The 24,615-nt window shown below is 56.9% G+C and overlaps 9 protein-coding genes across 9 annotated transcripts; 3 read left to right on the top strand and 6 right to left on the bottom strand.

The window, feature by feature from the left end:
• Positions 1-210: 210 nt before the first annotated feature.
• Positions 211-2,270, top strand: SLS55_004477 (uncharacterized protein; the record flags this gene model as incomplete). Its single annotated transcript, XM_066775934.1, has 2 exons — positions 211-1,065; positions 1,113-2,270. The coding sequence occupies 2 exons, from the start codon at positions 211-213 to the stop codon at positions 2,268-2,270; spliced, it is 2,013 nt and encodes a 670-aa protein (XP_066633815.1).
• Positions 2,271-3,586: 1,316 nt separating this feature from the next.
• On the bottom strand, positions 3,587-4,226 carry SLS55_004476 (uncharacterized protein; the record flags this gene model as incomplete). Its single annotated transcript, XM_066775933.1, has 2 exons — positions 3,587-3,661; positions 3,690-4,226. 2 exons carry the CDS (start codon positions 4,224-4,226, stop codon positions 3,587-3,589), a joined length of 612 nt encoding a protein of 203 aa, XP_066633814.1.
• A 2,777-nt stretch (positions 4,227-7,003) lies between these two features.
• Positions 7,004-8,155, bottom strand: SLS55_004475 (uncharacterized protein; the record flags this gene model as incomplete). The annotated part of the gene is made up of 1 exon (XM_066775932.1): positions 7,004-8,155. The coding sequence occupies one exon, from the start codon at positions 8,153-8,155 to the stop codon at positions 7,004-7,006; it is 1,152 nt and encodes a 383-aa protein (XP_066633813.1).
• Positions 8,156-8,753: 598 nt separating this feature from the next.
• On the bottom strand, positions 8,754-12,629 carry SLS55_004474 (uncharacterized protein; the record flags this gene model as incomplete). Its single annotated transcript, XM_066775931.1, has 1 exon — positions 8,754-12,629. One exon carries the CDS (start codon positions 12,627-12,629, stop codon positions 8,754-8,756), a length of 3,876 nt encoding a protein of 1,291 aa, XP_066633812.1.
• Positions 12,630-13,456: 827 nt separating this feature from the next.
• On the top strand, positions 13,457-14,915 carry ERG8 (phosphomevalonate kinase; the record flags this gene model as incomplete). Its single annotated transcript, XM_066775930.1, has 2 exons — positions 13,457-13,710; positions 13,808-14,915. 2 exons carry the CDS (start codon positions 13,457-13,459, stop codon positions 14,913-14,915), a joined length of 1,362 nt encoding a protein of 453 aa, XP_066633811.1.
• A 653-nt stretch (positions 14,916-15,568) lies between these two features.
• On the top strand, positions 15,569-16,341 carry SLS55_004472 (uncharacterized protein; the record flags this gene model as incomplete). Its single annotated transcript, XM_066775929.1, has 2 exons — positions 15,569-16,040; positions 16,103-16,341. The coding sequence occupies 2 exons, from the start codon at positions 15,569-15,571 to the stop codon at positions 16,339-16,341; spliced, it is 711 nt and encodes a 236-aa protein (XP_066633810.1).
• Positions 16,342-16,907: 566 nt separating this feature from the next.
• Positions 16,908-20,344, bottom strand: SEN54 (tRNA-splicing endonuclease subunit sen54; the record flags this gene model as incomplete). Its single annotated transcript, XM_066775928.1, has 6 exons — positions 16,908-16,975; positions 17,074-17,470; positions 18,227-18,462; positions 19,031-19,459; positions 19,521-20,185; positions 20,238-20,344. 6 exons carry the CDS (start codon positions 20,342-20,344, stop codon positions 16,908-16,910), a joined length of 1,902 nt encoding a protein of 633 aa, XP_066633809.1.
• A 209-nt stretch (positions 20,345-20,553) lies between these two features.
• On the bottom strand, positions 20,554-22,128 carry SLS55_004470 (uncharacterized protein; the record flags this gene model as incomplete). Its single annotated transcript, XM_066775927.1, has 4 exons — positions 20,554-20,766; positions 20,819-20,915; positions 20,963-22,004; positions 22,056-22,128. The coding sequence occupies 4 exons, from the start codon at positions 22,126-22,128 to the stop codon at positions 20,554-20,556; spliced, it is 1,425 nt and encodes a 474-aa protein (XP_066633808.1).
• An 824-nt stretch (positions 22,129-22,952) lies between these two features.
• On the bottom strand, positions 22,953-23,741 carry SLS55_004469 (uncharacterized protein; the record flags this gene model as incomplete). The annotated part of the gene is made up of 2 exons (XM_066775926.1): positions 22,953-23,120; positions 23,175-23,741. 2 exons carry the CDS (start codon positions 23,739-23,741, stop codon positions 22,953-22,955), a joined length of 735 nt encoding a protein of 244 aa, XP_066633807.1.
• Between the last annotated feature and the right edge of the window lie 874 nt (positions 23,742-24,615).

Below are 24,615 nucleotides of genomic sequence, written 5' to 3'. Positions count from 1 at the left end.
CGGCGCCCTTCCCACATAAGTATCATCCGTTTCTCTCCCGCTCCTGTGCCTGTGCCTCCACGCAGCAGCACAGCTCCCTCTGGTCCGCCTCCCGTCAACCGTTGGCTAATTGGCGAGGACTTCACATTCATTGGCTATCGACACATTATCTTGCATCTGGCCCGGAAGAACTCTTTTTGTTGACACAAATCCAACGCTATTTGAAGCACAATGGCCCGCTCCTCTGACCCCAAGGCCGATGGCGGGTCACCGGTCGATACCAAGGCAGGCGAAGCTACGGAGAAGCAGTACCTGCCTCCGGGCACTTTGGCTCGCGTCCGTGACCTGTACCAGACGAAGCCGGACAGCAAGGGAAAAGTATCCTGGACTACGGCCTATCCAGATGACCTTGAGGAGCCCCCAGAGAACGCCGAGGCAGCTCAGTATGCTCTGATTGTCCGACACACAAAGTGCTACGACGGCCGCAAGAAGCTTAGCGTCGCGTCTCTGGTCATCCAGAGCCCTCTGCTCAAGCAAGTGCTTGGCAAGGTGTTTGACAAGTATCCAGGCGTCACCACCGGTCTCGAGCGTTTGGAATTCGCCGCCCCCCTGAAGCCTTTCATTCATCGTTGGGAACGATTCATCGAGGCCCGCGCAAACGAGACAGACCCAGAGACCAAGGAACATGTCGAGCTTCTTTGGACTATTCTCGAGGAAGAGCTTCGCGATACCATCGCCCAGAAGCGTGACCTTCTCTCCAACGGCGTCATCACCTACCAGGCTGTTTGGACCATATTTGAGCCCGGTGTGATCGTCTTCAACAACGAGGACGGTGTTGACAGGGCCTACGCTCTATCTGACGGCTCTTACTCCTGCGATCCGCCTCAGTTCAATCTCGCCGTGAGATCTATCGACTGGGACGGCGAGAGGTTTGGGTACGTCAACAGCGTACTGGAAGTCCCGTACTTTTCTGGAACTTGCCCTATCACAAGCTTGCCTGTTCACCCACTTCATTACCATCCAAAGCTCAAGCAGGTGAAGAAGAACCTGGTTGCCCGTGGTCGGCTGTTTGAGGCCTACAAAGGCGTAAGTGTACCGTTGCTGTTGAGGTGACCCGAGCTTATTATGTTTAGTTCCACTTCAAAGCATACGAAGGGGTAGCCATCGGATACGGCCCTTGGGGCCCCACCCGCTTCAGTGTCAACAGCCGCGTCATCATTGATACCTACGCCTTCAACCGCTTCAACCCGAACAAGAAAGTTCGGGTGAGCCGAATCAAGGCGGACGACCCGCAGCCCCTCAGCTCCTCGGACGAGTTTGACTCGGACTACGACGACGACTATTCGGATGATTCTGATTTGGAAGATGGAATCGGAATAACTGAGCCATGGCCCCCAATCCCTCAAGGAGCTTCGGACTCATGTCTGGGGGAGGAGCAGTTCTTGATATGCACCGACGTTCTCCGAGGTTATTCGCTCAAGGACAAGAAGTGGATGAAATTCCCCATCGGAGGCATCAGGGAGATCGAGTGGAATGAAGGAGCCTTCGACTCGCTTGTTGCACCGCCCGAGCAGAAAGATCTCATTCTCGCCTTCGCCCAGACTCAGGCAAAGAGCAAGAACTGCTTCGACGATGTCATCTCTGGCAAGGGCCGTGGAATCATCATGCTGCTCTCCGGTCCTCCCGGTGTTGGAAAGACACTGACGGCTGAGTCGGTGGCGGAAGTCATGAAGGTTCCTCTTTTCGTCATGAGCGCCGGTGACCTGGGCACCAAGCCCTCCGAGGTCGAAACATCGCTCTCCAACATCCTGGAGATGAACACCAAATGGAACGCCATACTTCTCCTCGACGAAGCCGACGTCTTCCTGGAGGCACGCTCTGCACACGATCTGGAGCGCAACAAGCTGGTCTCCATCTTCCTGCGACTGCTTGAATATTACGAAGGCATCCTCTTTCTGACAACCAACCGTGTCGAGAACATTGACGCTGCATTCGAGTCGCGCATTCACCTCTCGCTTCAGTACGAGGATCTGGACTTTGCCTCTCGTCGCCATGTCTGGTCTTCGTTCCTGGGTCGCATCGCAAACACGGCGCCCTTTGAAGACGCAGATGTCGACCTGCTAGCCGAGCAAAGTATGAACGGCCGCCAAATCAAAAACGTATTGAAGACTGCGCAGCTTCTGGCGACAAAGCAGGAGGCACCTTTGTGCTTCGCTCACGTCAACATGGTAATCAAACTCAGGGAAGCTAACGCATTGCTGAAGAACGGTTTGACGAATGGACAGGCCTAAAAGATGATACGTTCCAAGCCTTGGCCGTGGGGCACTGTGAGTCGATGGTATCCAAGAGGGCTGCTCTTCCATTCTCATTAGCTGTCGTTAGCCTTTTGAGGCCATTCACACATACCAGGAAACGTCCATAGAACTTTCCATTCATCATCTTAACGTACGCATATCCAGCTATGACTCACTTTATACCCGTGATCAAGGATCAAGTGGAGGTGCGAAGGAATTAAAATTCATGTAGTAGGCAAGTTTCATCTGCTGCCGTCACGTATACTGTAGGTCTAAGGGATTGCTCGTTGGCTCATCTGTGACAGCGGCGAAGCACGCTCCAAAGATGGAACGCATCCTACGAGACAGCCTGCGACGGACAAGTGGATCGCTTTTTAGGCGCCTGATAGCCACTACCGAAAAGTAGAGTGTATGTACAACCGCATCTCGGCGCTCCACTTTACCACATCTTTCCTTGCATTACCTTTGCGTAACCCAACCAAAACTTCGATTCATCCAAAGACCCAGGCATATGAGCCAGGCGAGAAGAGATGGAGTGACGTGTGTAACAGTAGCTGGTCAAGCCTGGCCTCTGCTTCTTCCGACCGAAGTCGCGAGAAACCCTTGCCCCCTCGGATCGCAAGACTCTTCTCGAGCTCTTCCAAAGCATTGATCCAGATAGGTTTAGTCAACCGCTTTGTCTGGCTAATACATGGCGGGTTGACTGACTCGCGCACGCGCGAAATGGCCTGGTCCCTCAACCACCGCCTTGAACAAGAAAGGAAGAAAGCATAAAAAAACAAGTCGTGCACCGTGGTTGGGGAAAGGTGAGTATTAAATGCACTATCATGCATAGCATGCCATAGGCCAATGTTGTCGGGATATATGGACAACGGAAACGGACGCGAATAGTACAAGACTACAAACTAGCCTGCCACGGCTCCTGCGCGGGGGTATCGAACGCTCAACAAGAGAGAAGAAAGGAAGAAGGGTGCTGATCTACTAAGTATGCAAGGAGAAGGATATCAATATCTCCGGAGGGAGGGTAGGGAGGAGCTGGCGCAAACCGTCTCTTCACTACTGCCCTCATTGAACAAAATTCCGCTAATTAGATTCGGGCGGCGGGACGCCACTTTTTGGGGTTTGGTGCGTGGATGCGGTAAAGCCCTCCAGTGCGTGTGCGGTGCGTTGGTCTCGGAAGTAGTAAGAACATGAACGCCATCATCGTACCGGCATGAAAGTAAGGAACACCTCGTTGCGTGGGGTTGGAATTGTGGTGGCTCAAGGGCTGTGAGGCGGCGGCCTGTCAGACTCGCCAGCGGAGGAGTCGCCGTCTATTGTTCTCCTCCAGTGTTGAGGCAAACATACGCAGACAAGCTTTGACAGGAGTCAGCATGGTCGGAGACAAACTGGATGTGGAAATTTCTCCAAACTTACCGGGAAGGCCTTGACCTCTCCCACAGTCTCCACCGGACGCTGACTGCCGTTCGACATACCGCTATCACGTTGGATCTTTCTGTTCGCATCCCACTCTTCGGCGGTTTGCGTTATCTTCATGCCGGTAGCCCATCCATCGTCCCAAATTCCCATAACCTTAATCATTTCGCCTCTTTCCAGTTCGAACTCATCGTTGGCGCGGGGCTGGTACGCCCACAAGACAGCGACCGCGTCGCCGGGTGTGATCTCGTCCTGGGAATAATAATCCTTGAAGAAAGGAAGCTGCTCCGACTGACCGCTGCCCATCTCTGGCGACGAAAACTCCTCGTTGTTACTGTTCTGTTCGGGAGAGTGGGGCTCATCCCCAAAGTTGAGCTTGGATGAACTCGAAAGAGAGCCATTGCGTTTCGGCAGCCTTCCAGCGGCAACAACCACAGAGCGCGGACTATCTCCAGATCCATCGGATTCACCATACCTGTGGCCTACACGAGGGCTGCTGTATGGGTCAGAACTCGACGTCTCTTCGAGGGCATTCATGCGAGCGACGCGACCAGTTGGGGGAATGGGCGGCTGCTCGCGTATATTAGAGTACGACATGGCCGGTGCGACTGTGTTCCCCCGCGAAGGTGAGGGTGTATTAAAGACGCTGCTAACTTGGCTTGCCCGGCGCCGCCGAAGGATGATGCAGGCACAAATCATGAGTGTTAAGAGGAGCGCAGCGCCCAGAACCGCGCCAATGACGATGCCAGCAATCTGACCCGGGGAGAGGCCGCGCCGAGCACCGCTCCCGTTCCCTGCAGCAGATGTTGCGGTCGGATTAGCTCCCGCCGTCGAGCTTGTGAAAAGTGGAGGCATGGATGTCGTCGTTGGCAGATCCACGTTTTGACAACGTTCGTTCACATTGGAGTTGTTGCAGCACGAATCGGTTGCGTTCGGCGAGCTGGAGGCGCAGAAGGAGCACAGGCCTTGAAGGTTGTCGAGATAACCGCAGTTGTCGGCCTCGTTCTCGACGCCTGATATGCAGGAGCCGGTAAGGGCATTGGCGGGAAGAGCGCAGTTGGTGAAGTCGGCACGGATCTGCGTGTTGACATTGTTACTTGTCGTCCCGCAGAGCTCCGGAGCGGATGCGATTTCCTGCTCGCTGATGGCATACTCGGCCTATGGCGGTCAGTGGCTGGACTGCAGAGCTTGCTGGGGTGGTGCGTACGCAGGTATCAGCGCAGAGCGGACGGGACTGGTCGTCGGACAAGGAGCAGTCGTCAATTGAGTTCTGTACAATAGCATTACACAATACGCTAGTAGTGTATCTGGCATAGACATCGGTGGTGTTGTCGGAGTCGATGTTGGAGCAGCCCAGCAGCTGGACGTATCTGGCACACGTGAAGGTGAGCAAGAGCGGCGCGAGGGCATGGAGGGCACGTACCTCTCTTGCACAAAGCCGTCCTGGACGTAAGCAGCAAGATATTGGTCGAATGAGTCCGTGTCAGATACGTATGCGAGAAATGGACTGGAAAGACGCAGGGTCAGCCAAGGCCAGAGAGAGGGCGAGAGCAAGCAGAGGCGGCGCACAAGAGACCAGTCAGGGCATCGCCGGTGGAAATGGAAGAGGCGTTGAAGGCAGGGCACTGGGTGGAGCCGGATAGAGAAATGCAGGCCGAGTTCTGGGCCACGGCGGCGGCGGCGAGCGACAGCAGGACGGCCGTGGCGAAGGTGGTCGTTGGCGGCGGGCGACAAGACGACATGGCGGTTGTCGGACGCGTCCGTCACACGGCGGCGGTGCAGGAAGGTGGCCGTGGTCGGTCAAAACTCCATCACTTGTTGGCAGCAAAACGCAGGACAGCCGGCGGTCGGGCGGTGTCGGGGGGCGTGTCGTAAGGTGGGTAGCTTGGGGCGCGCGGGGACACTGAACGAGCGACTGGGTGGGAAGCGTCCGACGGCGGGCTGGCCGAGACGGAAGAGAGAGAGAGACAGCGAGAGGCAGGAGCGGCAGAGGACTGGCGACGCGCGGGTGCACACGCCCCGGCGCAGGCAAGAGCAGCACACGCAGGCACACAGGCACAGACTGAGAGGCAGCTTGCGAGCTCGACGCAGAGCCGCGTGGGATTGGCTGGCCGCTCGGAGCCCCTGGCGCCGTTGTCGCGTGGGAAATTGCGCTGCGCGGAGCAGCAACAGCACCGGCGCCCGCCTTTGGCCCGCCTTCTGCCCGCTGCCCGCTGCCCGCTGCCCGCTGCCCGCCCGTCCACCGTCGCCGTTCCAGCGCCTGTGTCTGCGCTGCCCGCCCTCCACCTGCAGAGCGCTGGGCCGCCGTCGTGTCGTGCTGCAACACCAAACACGGCGGCGGCGCAGAGCCGCAGCGCACGGCCCATGACCAACGCCCTCCCCCCGCTGTGCCGCCGCGCTACTGCAGTGCTGCTCCCGATTCGGGCTCAGGCGATCCGCTAGCCCAAAACGCCTCTGCGTCGTCTGCTGTGGCTGATGATCCAGATCCCCTGCCGCCCTTGCCTGCGCCCACACGTCGCCCAGCTTCTGCCGCTGTCCGTGCTTCCGTGAAGCAAAAACGCCCTCTGCTGGGTCTGCATCTGGTTCACACCGTGGCCCTGCCTGCCCGATGCCGATGGCCTGGCCATGCGGGAAGACCCGTGGGTACGGCGTGGATTCTTCGGGCACTACGCCACAACGTAAAGTCATTCGAGATAGCCAATCATGGCCACAATTGCTTACACCGGTTCCGTGGTACATATAGCACCAGCCATCAGCCATCGATCGAGCATGTCAACCGCATAACAACACAAACAGTCGGGGGAAGAGTTGGATCGACATCGCCCTAAGGAAACCGAAAATCCTTATTTAGAACGCGCCCAAGGCCTCATGCATGCTCGCTGACTCAAGTGGCGTGTTTCAAACCGTGTCGGAGGTCCGGTGGTAATTTAAAGCCCGGCTCTGCCCGCATTGGATTCAAAGGGTAACGCAAAAAGCATGGTGCCTCACTAACAGAGCATCGCTGCCCTCAGCATGTTCAATTGCTTCCCGCTAAACTCGGCTGTCTTTGGTAAACGCCAAGGCTTTGACCTACTACGTATATGCCACACAACTCCCCCTACTAGCGGTGGCCGTTGGACACAATAAGAGACTGCACCCTTGTTTCCTTTCTCCCGTGTTGTGCTTCTTCCCCGAAGAGCAAAACCTTCATTATTGGGCTGTCGTGAGGACTTGACACTGGTCTTTCCGGGTGAGATATGAGCGAATGCCCAGCCTACCATCTAGGGTGGGTTGGTCCGTTCCAAAAGCTCATCAACATTGAGTTGCAGGCATCCCTACCACCTCTTGCCGCCATCATTGAAATCTGCACCACTCCTCTCCTTCTCAATCCTGTCATCGAAGTCCCTCTGAGCCTCTGCCTTCGCAAGCTGTCTCTCCTCGTCGCTGCTCGAGAAAGTGAAGCTATCGCCCAAGGTCGATCCTGTGCGCTGTTCTCTCTGTGTTGGTTTGGCCCAGGGTGCAGAAGATCCATTCGATGGTCCCTGCGCTGAAGAAGCTTGCTGTCTGAGACGGTCCCACGCAGATCCACCAGTTGAGGAAACCCCGGATTCAATGGGGCCCAAACCGCCAGTCGGCGATGCATCGTCATAAGAACGAGTTTGACCTGCCGACCGGTCCTGGCCCCATCGCGGTACGGCATCTTGGGACGAGTCGGGGAATGTTCCAGAGTCGGAGCTTACCGGACTGTCGGTATATGCGCCAGAGGCTGGTGACATGCCATCATACATGTCGTTGCCACCGCTCTGCGAAACTGGAGTCGGATGAGGAGCGTTTGGTGGAGGCTGGCGGCTAGGGAGGCCGGATCTGTTCCTGGAAAGCCTTTGAATTGCCTCGTTCAATGCCTTCAACCGCTGATCCTGCGACATGCCGACAGTTCCTATTACGTTCCCGTAGGCCTGCGATATTACTGCACCCGTAAAGGCGCCCAAGAACCAATATGCTGGAATGCGAAGCGCGTGGTATGCTGTGCGTGCCATCTGGCCCTTTAATGGGCCCAGAATGTCGGGGTTCCAGCCTTGGATGCTGGACGGTTTCCAAAAGGGAAATTTGAACTCTTGCCTAGTCTGATAGCAGCGAGCCATTGCCAGAAGAGCGCCGGCCGAGGCACCATAGGCTGCCGTGCTGTTCGCCCTGGTGACATGATATGTAAGCGCCTTTGCCTCCTCCTCTGTCAAAGGACGGCGCAAGACGTGTGATGCGGCCTTTGTAGTTTCGGCAACGGTGTTGGCAGCGCGAGAGCGAGGATATCCCACGAGAGGGCCGAAGATGGGCGGCGGTCGCGGGAATTCGTTCAAGTTGATTTGGAAGCTGTACTGTTGCGCACCGCCATTGGAAGTAGAGTATGGGTCGGCGTCGGACGGATAGGCGTTGTCGGCAAAGGCATCGGACGACGTGCTCGTCGAATTTGTGGCTTCCTCGAGGACCATGACGGTCTACAACGCGGCAATTGCGCGCGAAGGAACAATGTGGAGTTGTCAGGTAGCTGGTGGGGTTGTACCGGGGAGCAGGGCCAGCGCTTCAAGGCGGCAGTGGAGGTGGAGTGGTGAAGATCAGACCAGCTCGCAGCTGGTGACGCACGATATTGCGCACGGACTCCGCCAAGCCCCAATCAATGGTCCGTGCACATACCTAGGTCTTCGAAACATTGGCACCGCAAGCATTTGGTTACAGGATTGCGCTCTTGGAAGCTTATATGGCTTTATGAGAGAGGAGATGTCTATCCCGGGTATAGTACAAAGCAATATCTGCCTTGCGCAAATCGCCAAAAAATAATAACAAAAAAGGACCCAGGCGCCTGCTGCCTAAATACGCAGGCTTCGAGGATCCGTCCGATGCCCATGCCATGCGCCAAAACGCCGCGCTATACAGTCCGCGGGATGCTCTTCCACCGCATCCCGCTTGTTTATCCGTTCCTTTTTCATCCTGTATTGGTCGCCCCGCTCCAGACAGGGGCAGACCAAGCAAATACCAATCAAGTCCGGGAAGTGAAAGAGAATGCCGAAGTGGGAATACGGGCAGTGCGACTTATGCTGCAAGTGCCTCGGTACCTTCACTGGCGCCAGCCCAGCCGCCGCCAATGAGCTCCCGGATCTTGTTAGCTACAGCGGCGGGGTAACCCCTAGAAAGGCCTTCCTTGACGACCATCGCTGCGCCTGTGCGGTCTTCGACCGACATGTATGCCCGAGTCATCGCTTCGTAGGTGCTCGGCTCGCGCTTTCCAAGCGGCACCGATTCGTAGATGCTCGCCGCTTTTTCGATATTCTTCGCAGCCGCCCAGCCATGCACCAAAGAGTTGGCGATGTACGGAGTCAGCTCGACATGCCTGGCCCTCATGTCCGAGAGGTACGCCTCGGTCGCACCGATGTCGTGGTTGGCAACCATGGCTTCGAACAAGGCCTGGTAGAGGCAGGCTTGTGGACGGACCTCTCCTTTGGCAATAATGGAATCGAACAATTCCTTGGCAGCAGCCATGTCATGCTGGACACAACCTTTGGCATGGATCAATGAGGCGAAGTGGACTGCCTCGGGACGCTGGCCAGACTGACGAACCTGCTCCAAAACGGACTCCGCGGCTGCCATGTCGACTGGCTCAAGCGTCGCATGGGTGTCAATGAGGAGCTTGTAGGTGTGAGTGGTGGGCTCGATACCCTTCAACCGCATACGCTCATAGTATGACAAAACCTTGCTTCGATCACGCTTGGTGGTGAGGAAGAACTGCATCATACTGTGATAGGGAGCTGGACGGGGCTTGTAGTTGGGCATGCTCTCCATCTCTTCGAACAGTTCTTCGGCGAACTTCTCGTCACTGACACGGCAGAGAGCATTGACGACAGTGCCGTAGGTAACGCTGGTGGGGCGGATGCCCAAGTTTCGCATCTCCTGGAAGTAGAACAGGCAGTCATCAATACGCCTAGCCTTACCCAGCTTTCCGATCAATGCGTTGTATAGGAACGACGAGGGCTCAACGCCCTCAGACTTCGACCTTAGGAAAATCTTGACGGCTTCCGTAGCCTCGTCGAAGGTCTTCGTCGACTCCTTGAGTGTCGTGATGTATAGACCGAAAGTGTTTGCAGAGGGGGCAGCACCCATGTCGAGGAGTTCCTGGTGAAATCGAGCAGCTCCTTGACGGTCGCCCGCCTGGAGACAAGCAGCAACCATAGAGTCCAGAATTGTCACCCAGCCGTACCGAACGATGCGGTGCTGTGGCTGGAATGGAACATCCTGTTTGGCAAGCGACAGAATATCTTGGGCAAGGTCCATGCGTCCCTCTTTAGCGGCAGCGGTGATCAACTTAGCGTACGTAAAGTAACGAGGATGTCTGCCAGCTCGTCTCATATTCCTGAACTTCGTGAGAGCCTCATTCAGGTGAGAAGCGGAACGTCCATGAGTCTTCTCCAGGAGATCGGTGATGACGACGGAACCCTTGTTATCGGTAGTCGCCCCATACGGATCGTAGTTGTCCTCGAACATGGGCGTGGGTGCCACAGGTGGAGGGGCGCCGAATGCGGAGAAGGGTACCGGAGAGAACATCGGTTGCATGACCGGGTAACGGAAGGTCTGCCAACGCCGAGCGAGATCAGGACGATCAAGTTTCATAAGAACCTTCTCGATCAAGCTCGTGGTCTGCTTGTCAATTGGTGTGGCGTGCGCCATCAACACTTCCAGCACATGCGAGAAGCGAGCTTGATTGGCAATGTCCGTGGCAGAGGTATTCAGAATCATGCCGGCCTGGATCTGCATGAGAAGTGTGAGATCCTCGAATGCAAGTTGGGCGACTCCATCGGGACCGAGACCAGCCAAGAGGTGCGCAGCGACCGATGGAAGAAGTCCACCATTTTCGACCATAGTCCAGAACAATTCCATACTGGCCTTTGCCGGCGGAACAATCCCCCGCTTGATCATAAAATGGCCAATGACCTCGACAGCTTCATCGATCTGCTCAACAGCTTCAATTTTCGTCTTTCCGACCTGTGAATCGCGAAGACGAGCCAACATGCGACGATTCTGACGCAACGCACGCTCGGCATGACCGCTACCAATGAGCGCAATAGCAAGCATCGCGGAAGGTTCAACGAAGGAGAGCTTTGCATCAGAAACTTCGAGAATGTCCCAGAAGTACTGAGCAGCCTCGATGTTACCATTGCGGATGTGCATTGCCACCATGGCGACTGCGGGGACAGACACTTCCATATGTTCCGGGAGAGATTCGAAAGCACTCATAGCCGTTTCTACAGAGTCGGAGTCTGCGGCACGGACGCAGATGGCAGCCATGGCCACGTTGCGAGCATCCGAGCTGAGCTCCTCCCGCGCGTGAGTGACAGCATCCTGAAACAAGCCGTTCTTGAGCCAGATCGGAATGAAGGCCTTCAAGCCAACAATATCACGGAGGCTGGCAACGCGCTCTGGGTCCTCAATGGTTTGTTGCAGCTTCGAAAGGAACTTCCGGCCCCCTTCCAAGCGTTCGCATACCGTGTAGGCCTTGATCAAAGCGGCGTATACATCATTGTCCTTGCGGGTCATGGCGTTTTCTCCTTTGTCGTTTGCGATCGCCAAAGCCTTGTATTCGTTGTAGCATTCAACAGAAGACCGCAAGTCCCCTGAAGCTGCGAACGCGTGTATCATGGGGACGAACATTTCCGCGCGAGGAAGGATGCTGTTGGATTCCATGTGAGTGTAGATGCGAACCATGTCCTCGACGCGACCAAGTTCAGCACACGCGGTGATCAGTCTGCGGTAAGTTTTCTCGGAGAAGGTGCTGTCGAGTTTAATGGCAGATGCCGTGTTGAAAAGTTTGACGGCCATGTTGAGCGAATCATCTTCCAGGAGGATGGCAAAGTCGGTTTCGTTGGATTGAAGCATGAACCTGCCTTCCTCGTCCATTCCGCCAAACCTGACACGCTTCTCCTCAAGGACCTGCTTCGAGGACAGGACCTCCAAAGACCGTACCGAAAGCAGTTCGATCAGAATCGAGTATGTCTTTGGGTCCGGAAGCACACGGCGCCTCAGCATGTCCGAGTACACGTCCAGCGCCTTAGGCACAACTTGATGCTTTGCTCTAGGGAGATGGATTGCAGCAACCAGTAAAGCGTTGTATGCGGAAGCCGTGGGCTTGACCCCTCCAATGAGCATGTTCTCGAAGACGGCAGGAATTTCGGCATAGTGGCGACCGTCCGCAAGGTTCTCCAGCTGAGTGGCGAATGTATCGGCGTCAGAGACGGACGTGGGGGCAGTGGTGGATGATCGAGGTGTAGAGATCCTTGGAGAGGCTTGGGAAACGGCAGCGGGCGATTGGGGGCGAAGTCCATCGGGGCCGACGGCAACGGAGCCAGCATCTTCCACGTCGTTCTCCGGCTCGTTATTTCGACGCTCAATCTCCCGGTTGATGGCCTCGTCGATCTTCGCCAATGCTTCTACCTCCGCCTTGTGGTCAACCACCTGCTTAAAGTCATCTACAGCACTCGCGCTGTACGCGCGGTCGACTGCACCACGAGTTGGCTTGTCTTCAGCGTCCACATCCTCAAGGGTCGCAGCAGACGCATCCCTTGCGGCGTTCTCAACCTCTTGGACGTTCGAAGGCGGCTTCCATTCGATGCGCTTGGCGAATTGGAATTGGTGCCATTCCCGGTTCTCGAGCCGCTGGTGCTTGTGCCAGGCATCGAAATAGGCGGCTAAGCCAGAATCATGGTGGTCCGGATGAAGAGGCTTGACACTCGGGCCGGGCTGAGCCGAAGAAGCGTAGCCATTCTGCTGGGAAGGGTGTTTTGCGAAGCGATTGGAGACGTGGCTGAAGTTCTGCGAGGCGTAGGAAGACTGGGAGGCGGCTACGACGGACTGGGCGTAGCCGTGGGTGAAAGTCTTCGCAAGACTGAGGCTTCGGAGGTTGAGGGTCTTGAAGACCATTTAGAATGCGGGACGACCCTTCAGCGCGAAGGGGCGAGACTGGAGAGACGCGCGTGGCGCGTTAGCAATGGCTGCCTGGAGCGCGCTCACGGGATTTCCGAGCGCGGGGTGCGGGGAGCCAAGCTTACAGTTTCTATCTCGGAGGAAAGCGGTGGTGCAGGTTCATTTGACGACAATGCCGCCAAAGGAACGCGCTTCCAATTGGGGTGGAGGGTGTGTGTTGGGAGGTGGATTAGTCCAAAGCGGCCGAGGTGTGGGATGCAGCGAGGGCGGCGGCTGGGGCTGGTAAAAAGACAGTTGCCACGCCAGAACGGGATAGAAAGGCCACGAAAGAGAAACGGAAGCAGGCGCTGGCCTAAGGATCGCGCAGGCAGCACCGCGGAAAAACGCAGCTATGGTGGTGACGACGTCGAGGCAGCGAAAAAGTGCGCGATCCACGGGCGGCGAACAGGGCGCTCCGGTAGTTCCCTAGGAGCTAGGCTTGTTCGATCGCACGCGAGCCACACAGCGGCCTTGGGGGGCGGGCTGCGCAGCTCCTCGTGACAACGCTCTGCTTCCGCCCGCGTCCGCGCGCCCCTGGGGCGCTGCCAGCTGCGGCGCCTGCAGTCAGCCAGCGTGACTCATCCTCCACGAACATTCTGCGGAGCTGCACCCCGCCCTCTGCCGTCACTGTGCCCTTTTGATTTCCAATCGCGCCCGCTGCGCCGAGCGCCAGGCCTCGAGATCCCGGCCTTCCCAGAGCAGTCTCTCCGAGCGCCCCGCTGCTGCTTCATATTCGGCAGAACCTGTGCCCGCCCGCCGTGCAACACTCGACCATCTCCCTCACTATGGCGGTGGCTGTCTCTGCGCCCGGCAAGGTCCTGCTCGCCGGCGGCTACCTGGTGCTCGACCGCGACTTCAATGGCCTCGTATTTGGCCTCAGTGCCCGCATCCATGTGCTCGTCCGCCCGCTGTCGACGGGCTCCGGCGTTAGCCTGTCTGAGATAATCGTCAAGTCGCCACAGTTCGTCGGCGCGACCTGGGAGTATGGCTACAGGCTGGCCGAGTCCGCCGGCGGCATCGAGGTGACCCAGCTCCAAGCGTAAGTGTGCTTCTCCCTCGTGCCGCACTGCATGGTGACCGGATGCCAATGACCATCTCCTGGTGTTTCTGCCGCTCATTCCAACCGCCGCGTCTAGTCGCGCTACAGAAGCACTCCATCGCAACCCCTTCGTCGAGACGGCTCTCGGCTATGCGCTCACCTACATCTCAGCTATCACCCCGCAACGCATTGCACCGGCCTCGATTACTATCCTGGCCGACAACGACTACTACTCCGCCGGCCCTGCCGACGTCCAGCCGCCCGGCGAACGGTTCAAGAGCTTCAACGTGCCGCTGTGGGAGGCGCACAAGACCGGTCTTGGCTCGTCCGCCGCTCTGGTCACCGCCTTCACCGGCGCTGTCCTGTCTCATTACCTTCCTGAAAGTGCCTTCTCGCTGGCGACTGACGAGGGCAAGCTGCGGCTGCACAACCTCGCACAAGCTGCCCATTGCGCCGCCCAGGGGAAGGTTGGCTCCGGCTTCGACGTCGCGTCTGCAGTGTTCGGCTCCTGTCTGTACCGCAGGTTCTCGCCGTCGCTTCTGTCGGCTCATGGAGAACCTGGGACGGCTGGGTTCGCCAACGCGTTGAGAAGTCTAGTGGAGGAAAGTGAGCCTTCGCGCAAGTGGGACACCGTGATCACCAAGTCGGCGGTCAAAGTCCCTGACGGAATCCGCCTGGTGATGTGTGACGTCGACTGCGGCTCCCAGACGCCCGGCATGGTGAAGAAGGTGCTTGCATGGCGCGAGGAGAAGGCGGACGAGGCAGGTGCGCTGTGGGGGCAGCTGCAGAGGAGCAACGAAGCCCTTGCAGCGGAGCTGGTTGCGCTTGCAGAAAGCAAGAGCCGTGACTACGAGAAGCTAAAGAGCCGCATCGCAGACATCCGGCGCCTGATCCGAGACATGTCGCAGCAGTCGGGAGTGCCGATTGAGCCGGCGGAGCAGACGGCACTGCTGGACGTGTGCTCGAAAGTGCCAGGGGTCATTGGCGGCGTTGTGCCGGGGGCGGGTGGATACGACGCCGTTTCCCTACTGATAGAGGATCGGCCTGAAGTGGTGGAGACGCTGCAAGGAATGCTCCGAGGGTGGAAGGCGGACAGCACGGCTGGAGGGGTGAGCATTGGGCGGGTGAGCATGCTGGGCGTGCGCGAGGAGATGGAGGGCGTGCGGCTCGAGAGCGGCGCGGCGTACGGGCGATGGGCGCAGTGAAGGCCGAGGCAGTAGGTTAGCAATGCAGATGTCAGAAGCAGCGCTCGCCAGGCGCCAAGAGGCAGCAGTTCGCAGGCGCGCGCCCCCACCGGGCGGGAGGGAAGCGGAAGATCGGCACGTCGCTCTGGCAGCAGTGGAGCGTGCAGCCAGCACTCCAGGACGAGCAGCCGGCTCTTTTGGTCGCTGGCCGGGTGCAGGCCGGTCGACCATTAGGTACTGCCTGGCGCCACGCTCCAGCGCGCGACCATGACGTCCACGGCTGGGGCGAGGCACGCCGCGTGGTGGCAGGTGGCAGGTGGCAGGCGGCATTTGACATTCATCAGAGCTGCGCCGCTTCGAGGCCTAGCCAGGCGTGCCAGAGTGCTGAAGGAAGCCGACGACGCTGATTTGCCAAGGGAAGCGAGCGCTCTCCCTCAGCGCAAGTCCCGCCCTACAGCCAGCGCAGCCTCAACCCCGTCCGTACCTGTCCGTCGATTTGTCTGTCCTGGCACTTCTCAAGGCTCCTTGGCTCGATGACGGGCCGCTTCGACGACGTCGCCCTGCTCCTGCGCCGATAGCCTTGAAAAACGCCGCCGCTCATTATCGCCCGCGCGGATCTTGCCCCCGACCGCCTACCCTCCCTGTCGCTGGCGCCCCCCGGCAACCCCCAAGCCATGGCCTCCTCTCCTCCTCGCAGAGGCTCTCGAGCATCCGCCGACGCGCCCGCCCAACCCGCTGCCAATGAAGCCGGCCCCCAGCACAGCTCTGTCGAAATGAGCACCCTCACGCCGCAGCCGGCCCCCGAGCCCGACTCGTCGATACCGCCTCCCGCCTCCACTCCCAACGCTACACCGCAAGATCCAGACGTCAAGCTCAACGAGCCCCAGCAGCCGTCGCCCGAACCGGCTCTCGTTCGCTCCGAGACCGAGGCCATTGGGCCCGCTTCGGACACTCCCGCCGCGAAGCCGGATCCGGCCAGCGGTCCTCAGGTCGTCATTACCCTGCTGCTCACCAGCGGTGCCCGCCATCCTTACAAGATCGACGAAAAGTATCTGCGGAAGCGCAATGTCACTGTCGAGAACATGGACCCCTTCAACATCAGTGTCTACACCCTCAAAGAATTGATATGGAGGGATTGGCGCGAAGGTGCGACGCGAGCAGTCTAGAATGGTGGCGATGGGGCATGAGTTGCTAACAGACCTCGACAGAGTGGGAGCCGCGGCCCTCGTCGCCCAGCGCGATACGCTTGATCTCTTTCGGACGCATGCTTGACGACAAGCAGCCGCTGAAGGACTGCCGTTTCCAGGCAGAATCCCCCAACGTTGTCCACATGACCGTCAAGCCGCAAGAAGTCGTTGATGAAGAGGATGCGAAGACCGCAAAGACAGGAGGTCGCGACCACGATGACGGTGAGACAACCGCAAGGTGTCGCTGCGTTATCCTATGATGTTTCGTCTCCATCTTGGACTGCCTTTTGTCGAAGAGTGAGGCCTCCAGTTGCTCCTATCTCATCCTCCAAGATACCAGTGCTCCAGAGACGGTGTGAGGAGTGCATGCGTCAAGTGTTTGACTGACGACAGCGTTCGGGGTCGTGTACATGTTGCTTTTATCGGCGGTCAAGACGGTCTTCCTGTCGGAAGTGCAATGGCTTATCGTCTTCTTCTGATCTTCTTTTTCTTCTCCTTCCTCCTTTCCGGTTGGCGTGAGGCAAAGCGTACATGGGCAGAAATGGCGTTCGGGAGCTCATCTTCATTATCACCATCATCGTCACCGCCAAATGTTCAGTATCGCAGCAAGCCTAATGGCACAGCACAAAATGTGGCACTGTGCAACTAATCGTGCAAGACGTACCAACCCTTGGCCATGTAATAAACAATGACATTATCTTCGTGCCGATATTGTAATCAGGCCGCCAATCAATGAAGCTTGAATTGAATTCCAGTGTTCCATTACAGTCGTCTTGGCCCATCTATGTTGGTAGCGCCATTCGCATACATGACAAGACCTCTCTCCTTACCAGTTCATCTTCATGCGTGCTTCCATCTCGGTATGGAAGTCTGGCGCCTCGCGGAGATCGTCTCCTAGGGTGTCACTCAGTCAGCACGCAAGGCTCACACAATAACGGGGGAGGGAGGATGGATGGAATGGTGCTGGAAAAGAACCTGACGGCAGAACTTACCCTTGTAGACATCTTCCCAGCCAATCTCAGTGTCGCGACCAGATAGAATATCACCGTGAACGTTGCTGGCACCGCCCAGGGCAGCGGGCCTCCATTCGCCGGCAGCCGCAAGCTTGAGTTCCATACCACGCCTGATAGGCTCGGCCATGCCGAAGGTGCGGCGGAGACCCTCCATCTTCAGGGCGTCCTGCGTGGCGCGCCACTTGGTCAAACGGGCTTCAAGAGGGTGCGACGACTGGAGCTGGGGCTCGGGAGTGCTGGACGACGACGCAGCAGCGGAGGGAGCGGTCAGACCGAGGTTGGCACGGAGAGCATCGTGGACTCCGGGAGCTGACGGAGCGCCCAGCGTGGCGGACGTGCTCTTGGGGTTGGAGGGCGCGGGTGTGATGCGGAGCGACTGACGGCGGCAATGTTAGCAATACTCGACGACGACACACGGCCAGGGTGCGGCTCTACCATGATGCCAAAGGGAGGGGGCGGAAGTTCGGAAAACGCGGTGTATCGTATGAGGAAGGCTGTGCGAGAAGTGCGGCGGCAGCAGTGGGAAATGGATCGTGAGGGCGACGGTGATGCTGAGGCTCCGGAGCTGCAGCTCACCGAGCTTGGGGTCCAGGCTGCTGAGTGACGCGCGACGCCGCCCGCGTCTGATTGGCCGTGCGCCCGTCTCCGCGGGTGACAAAAGATTTGAGCCCCTCCGCACCTGCCCATAGAGATGTTACACCATAACAATGAATCCATCACCTAGACGTGGATGTGAGTTGTGAATGCGCGGGGCTGGATTTAAACTGCACAAAAAAAAAAAAAAACGTACCAAGCCGACATCTGACAGCTTTCTCAGCGTTGCTTCGCAGCTTGACTCTTGATATGGATTTGCATGGCTTATATGCATAGATAGTCTTGTATCACTGCTTCAGCAGGACGCGGCTACTCAAGGTTGGCCCACCAAGCCTTCGTTCTTCTTCTTGGGCCATGTTTTCCCTTACGGAGCGCCTCAACTTGTCTATTCTAGTCATTCCAGCCTACCATGTCCTTGCCATCGTTCCGCAAGCAGCTGCCGCCCTCTACGTGACGAACGGGAGGCCAAGCAAATGGGACCGAAATCCTGAAGTCTGCGATAGCTAAGCGGGTTGACGCGACACAATAAATAACTTACGAGCGACTCGAAGCCGTCCATGCCAACAGCATGAAAAACATGCCAATATTCGTTGCTGCCGTCATCCTGGGGAACAAGGCTGGGTTGCACAAGACGGAAGGCTCCGATGGCCTGGCATGGTTCACTGGTGCTTTCTTGCTTGTACGGACTGCTTTCATTCTTGTCTATGCTGTTGGCGACACTCCGGCAAGGAGCTATGCCCGAAGTCTGCTCTACGATATTGGCGTCTGCCTGTGCTGGAGAACCTTGTTTAAAGCAGCGGCAGAACTGGTGTAGCCTGGAGAAATGAGCGCACTGTACCGCAGATGCCCCAGCAGAGGCCCCAAACATCTCCATGTCATTTCAACGAATCAATGAGACTCACGTCGTTGCCTGCTGTAATCCACCAATGGCGCTTGTCACTGTGAGTGTTTACGTGCAACACCAGCGTCGCCGTGAGCCAGCTGCTGAGGTCTATGGTCCCCACAAACGTTTGGTTGCAGGTCTCATGTTTGGTGCGGTGATGGCTTTGAACGGCGCTTATTGGCGCTGAAGTGCTTCCAAGCGGCTAGAAGCTGCGGAGATGCGTGATCTACTATCAGTCCTTCATGTGGTCCAGGAATAGGGAAGCGCTCTCGCCTTTTGTGGTGGACCAAAATCCTCGTATCATCATCATAGAAGAGATGGGCATCCTTTGGACTCGTCACTCGGAACAGCCATGGCCACATGGTATGTCCTCAAACCATGCGGCCTACCATCGATGTTGAGCAGAGGCAGCTCACTTCTCTAACTACCGTCCACGCCCACGACCGCGGCCACGCCCACGACCTCTGAACCCGCCTCGCTTGGCGCCTGGACCGCGAGGGGTTCTCTCGTAGAGTCTCTCAAGGCCAAACCCAGCATCCGCCACCCGCACGTAGCTGACGATTCCTTGGTCGACGATCGCTAGGATTACATTCCGGTAGCCTTGTTTGAGTTTCTGATAAAGCTGTGCATCAGGTTTGGGCGGGTCGTACGGTGTCGAGGAGAGAAGATCGTTTAGCTGCGGCAACGTAGGAACGGATGTATCGCGTGCGTTGATCACAGCGACGCGGAAGTCTGGAGGGCCCGGTGCAGACTTCTTCCAGGTTGGGGTCGGTTTGTAAACAGAGTAAGCTACATGGAAAGGATCTTGGCTTGACTCTTCGGGAGAAAATTGGGGCAATTGCCGAGGGTCATGAAACTGAACAACGTCTAGCAGCCGGTAGACGTCATCTGTGGGTAGAAAAAAAGAATGCATTAGTCGCTATGCTACTTGAGGCAGCATGAGACTCACTGTAATGCCGGTATAAACCAGGGGACACAAGAGGGCCGAGGGCAGCACCGGGATTCGGGACGCGGCGTGATCCCGGAAGCAAGAATGACCACAAGCTACGAAACAGGTCAAAGCTCAAAAGGTTCTGCAGGACGGACGGAGAGGGTTGTTTGTCTGCGGAGTGATCGACGTGTTTGACACCATCCCAGCTGTCGGCGCGGGTCACAATGTAACCCGATCGTTTCAGGCCAGCGTAGACACTGTATCTCTCCAGGGTGAGGTGGCCGCTGGCAGAGTCCTCCATACCGATAAAGGCTGCATATGCTCCCTGCAGGCTCATGGGAAGGCCCTCGTCCTCACCATCATCGGACGGCCACCGGATGTCAAGAGAGCCGCGCTCGAGCAGATACAAGGCTTCCTCGGGGAGCAGCCACATGACGCCAGAGAAGTGTTTTCCCATTGTGCGGAAGGCCTGGCCCTTGACTTGGTCGACACGCGCCATGTTGGAGACGGGGTCGTAGGTAGCGACGACGTGGTTCTTGGGGTTGTGGATGCGGGTGCTTGAGATGGCTTGATGCATTGCTTGGCGCGAGGCATCAAGGGCACTGGCCTGCAACGAGGTCTCATGTGGCTCAAAGTCCTTCTCGCCACGCTTGGGCAGCTTCGAGGCGCCATTGTCAGAGATGCTGCGTGATGTCAGGTGTTGAGCGGAAGACGAGGAACGGCGACGCGACGCACGACAAACTGGTTAGGAAGCGGAAGTCCTGTGTCTCGTCGCTGAGGTCAACGTTGTCGGCATTGTGGGTGGGCAATTGCGAGACATCGTCGTCGTCGATGTCGGCCATTCTGGCACAGGAGGGCGCTGATGCTGGGGAGCAACCGGCGCAGGTGCAGCGGGATGCGTCAGAAAATCATGGAGCTGCATGACTCGCGCAACGCACGGCCGCCGATCGGCGGTTGGCCTGCGGCCACTTCATTTCTCTCCCGTCTCTCGATTCGCTCCAGCTACAATGTCTACCTGTATGTACACCACCTTCCCACCCTGCTCCCGACTTCACCTCGCTTGGGTTTCAGCCCCCTGTGCCTCGTTGGTCGCTTCCTGCACGAGGTTTACCTCGCGATGCACCTTCCTGTCTCCCAAACCGTACCCAATTTGGCGAACCACAAGCCATCCTGGCAACAGCGCGACTGCCCAGAGCCCAAAGTTCAGGTACACCCCTCCCACCTCGGCCATAATCGGGATGCTGTTCAAACCGTACTGTCCATCCTGAATGTCAGCCCAGCTTGCTCCTAGATGGCTGCAAATCGTCGGGACTTACGCTGACTGCCTGCGCCGCGGACTCTGTCGCCCTGAGCAGACCAGCAATTCGCACGACTTCAGGCTCGTTGTCCGCCAGGTTTCCCACCACAAAGTATCTGCTCTGCCGTCAGTTGCTGCGAGGTCAAGGCACCGTCTCACTTACAGGTACATGTACTGGATCTGGAAACCGATGATCATGAACAGGAACAGAGCAAACCCTCTGCCGAATCCTGCGTCCACCCAGTCGTATGTGGGCTGCGTCTTGTGGAACTCGGTCACGAGCACTGTCGCCCAAATCCACCATGCCCCTTGTAGCCCGAAGATAGTGAAGAAAGCCCACCGCGCCCGCGTGTGCAGCTTGAGCTGGGTGCGGTCGAGGAACGCTCCCAGCACGTTGCCCGCTGCCATGGCGACAATGCCTGACAGGAACGATCCCAATGCTCGCGCCCGCACCGTGAACCACAAAGACTGGAATGTAAAGACGACCGCTTCCGAGTAGACGGCCTGCGAGATCAGCGGCACAATCAGCAAAAAGTTCTTGCTGAAGAAGAGCCTCGCCGTTGCTTTGAGCTCTGCTGCTGTGCCGGCTGTGATCTTCAGCTTCACTGGCACTCCGTCCTTCCTCTGCACCTGCGACGGCTTGTTCAGCAGCAGCCCGGCAAACGGGCCGAGCGCCTGCAGTACAATGAAAACAAGATACACTGCGTACGACACTGAGCCAGCTTCGTTCCTGTTGGCGTTGATCCCGAGGTTGATGGCTCCTCCGAGGATTTGTCCTCCCAGTCGGAAGCTTAGCCAAAGGCCCAAAAACCGTCCCTGGTTGTAAGGCTCGGGGTACGACAGAGCAATTGCTGCCTCCGACATCCAGAAGATGCCTGCCGACAGACCACAGAGAGCGGCGCCGAAGAGGACGAACCACTCGGTTCCAAATCGATTGTTCGTGTAGAGACCAGCTGCGTACGGTGCGTACCCTAACGTGCCGGCAATGAGGGTCCATTTGATTCCGATCCGTCTCACCACCACACTGGAGAAGATGCATGTGACGACCATGAGACAGAAAGTAAGGGCATTTGCTGTGTTGACCAGATACGGCTTCTGCGCCCCTCCTGCACCGAGCGAGTTCATGGCGCCCCAAATGCCCGGTGCCAGCAAATTGCAGACTCCCAAAATGACGGCATTGTATATGGTTGATCGATACCACTTGGCTGTCGCTTCGTTAGCATCCCACCAACATCAGTACTTGCACTGAGGCTTACTCTTCACCACCTTACGGTTCGGGTTATCCAGCTCCACATCCGTGGCGTTTAGATCTTCCTTGGCGTCCGACATTGTCCTATGTCAGCTTGTCGCAGTGTAGGATTCTGCAAACGGGTCAAGATGGAAGGTGAGACAGGATTTCGCGGGGCATTATTTGTATGGATCTGCAATCGGTACTAATGCATGAGAGGAATCAGCAATACTCATTCCCGCCCGATATGACGAGCTTTTGGGAATCTTGGCTTGCCATGGTTCTATTGGCTGAACAGAGGAAAGTTCCGGTGCCTTTTCTGTTCCCAGCGGACCCTAACATGCTTGAGAACCCGAGTCCGCCGCTCGTCTCCGAGATTTCCTAAGCCTGTAGCAAGTTGGGGGTGTCTCCGAGCGTTGATTCTTACTCGCGTGCGTTGGCGTGCTCGCACGACATCCGGGGCGTCGCTCGCGCAACCGAACTATATCTTTTCCACGACGAATGCCGCTTCGTCTGCCGTAACAATCCTACCCCTCGCCATACAGATAACCACCACGCAGCCTTCTTATCGTTGTTTGAACATCTGAACATTGGCTTGATCGGCGCCGACAAAACACGGTTATTACGTCCCTACTTCTCAAGACCACAACCTAGAGCACTTACTCCGTTTAAGCCCTATGGGAACCAACTATGAGTGAGTCATGGCAACGATACATTTCATATAACTGCGCTAAGGCACCTCTCCATCAAATCCGTCCGTTGAGCCTCGAATTTATTTTCTTCTCGAAAACGTCACGGTTTAACGCTCGAACTTTTCATGGAACTTGTCATGGATGAGATCAACTGGACCAACATTGATTTCATTAAACACGGTCTACCTGCGCTGCTCGTGGATCATCTCTGTCGTAATGCCATGCGGTGCTGTCTACCATGGAATATCACCCTCCTTGTAATCCTTGAACTTTCCACTATCCTTCTCGAGCGTGGCATTGTCAACACGGTCCAGGATACCTGCAACGCTGCCTTCCACCGTCTCTGGAGCCGCTTCCATCCCAACTGACTTGGCGCCCTTGTTCCCCATATCCGTCTGGACCTATTCACCATCAAGGTTAGCTCATGGAGGCCAGATAGACTTGATATGACGTACCCATCCCGGACTGATTGGGAAAGCAATCAACTTTGGATTCTCCTGCGCGATCTTGGTGAGGATGTAGTTGGCAGCTGCCTTGGAAGCACCGTAGGCCGATGTCAGCAGAGGGAACGGTTGCCCCATTGAAGCCACGGCGCTGGAAACGTAGACGAAGATTGGCTTCTGCGATTTTTCGAGCAAAGGCAGAACCGACTGGAAGAGCGTGACCAATCCGATGGTGTTCACTTCGAAGTGGTCGCGGTACTCTTCAAGTGGTGTCGTTGCGGCGGTCCCGTAGTAGTTGGAAATGCCAGCGTTGGCAATGACGGCATCCAAATGGTCGATACCATGCCCCGACAGTGTGGCGGGAAGAGCCTGGGCATCGTCGGTGTTTCCGGCACGGATTTGCACGGCAACAACCTTGGATCCTTTGGCGGCTTTGGCGTTGAGCTGTTCCACTCCCTCCTTCTTGGTGATGTCTCTGATGGCGGCAGCTACGGTCACGCCGGGCCTCTGTACCAAAGCCTCGACCAGGCCGAATCCAATGCCGCGGGCCGCGCCGGTCACAAGGTATGCTTGAGCCATCTGAATGAGTATGTGACGATTGAGGTTGTAAAGAAGTTGATGGGTTGTGGTTGTGAAATGTGGATTGTTGATGAGTGGTAATGCCACGCTTTATATCGCGGCCTCGGGCCGAAGCGCTGGTTGAAGCTGTTGCTGAGAAAGCGTCGGCACATTGTCAATGCCGTACACTTGTGATTGCTCAGCCAAGGCTCCACCAACAGCTGGTGCATTCCTTCATGAATTGGATGCCTCAGCAAGCCACACGCCGCTTTTCACACGCCGCTTTTGCTGACGGATCACCGAGTCTCCATATCCGGCTACTTCCATTACCGGATGTACCGATCTGATTGGCTGAACGATTAAATCCGGGCGCGAGCGGGGGCATGCTTGTGTAAGCATCTGCATACTCAGGCTATTTAGCCGAAGACTAGCGTGAAAATTAACAGGGCGCCAGTAGATACCAGGCATGATAGGCTGAACCTACCACCATCTGCTATTCCCGAACACCGCGCTTCTTTACCAGACGTTCAATGACGCACAACACCATCCAAATATCAACATATCACTCTCACCACTACACATTACAAATGTGTTGGTCATTCTTAATCATTTTGGTGAGGACTATACTCGAGTTGAATCCAATGTTCATTTGACACTTCAAACAAGTTTGTAGCTCGAGACAAACGTCATTGCTGGTGTGAAGGCGACGAACGATCATGGCCTTACCCTATGTGCAGCCGTCGCAGCAGGTGACAGAAGAAATTGGCAGAGATGTTCTACCATCTCATATGGAGTGAGAAGTATCTGTGTTTGACTTCCTGTGTGGGCGTGGGACGTGGTCAGCGGTTCCTTCCCAATACGTCAAGACTGACCCAGGCTGCCGCCACGTCTTTAC

The sequence above is a fragment of the Diplodia seriata genome, assembly GCF_021436955.1.
Source record: "Diplodia seriata strain FDS-637 chromosome Unknown scaffold_4, whole genome shotgun sequence".
Classification (NCBI taxonomy): domain Eukaryota; kingdom Fungi; phylum Ascomycota; class Dothideomycetes; order Botryosphaeriales; family Botryosphaeriaceae; genus Diplodia; species Diplodia seriata.
This window is presented reverse-complemented; position numbering and strand designations above follow the sequence as displayed.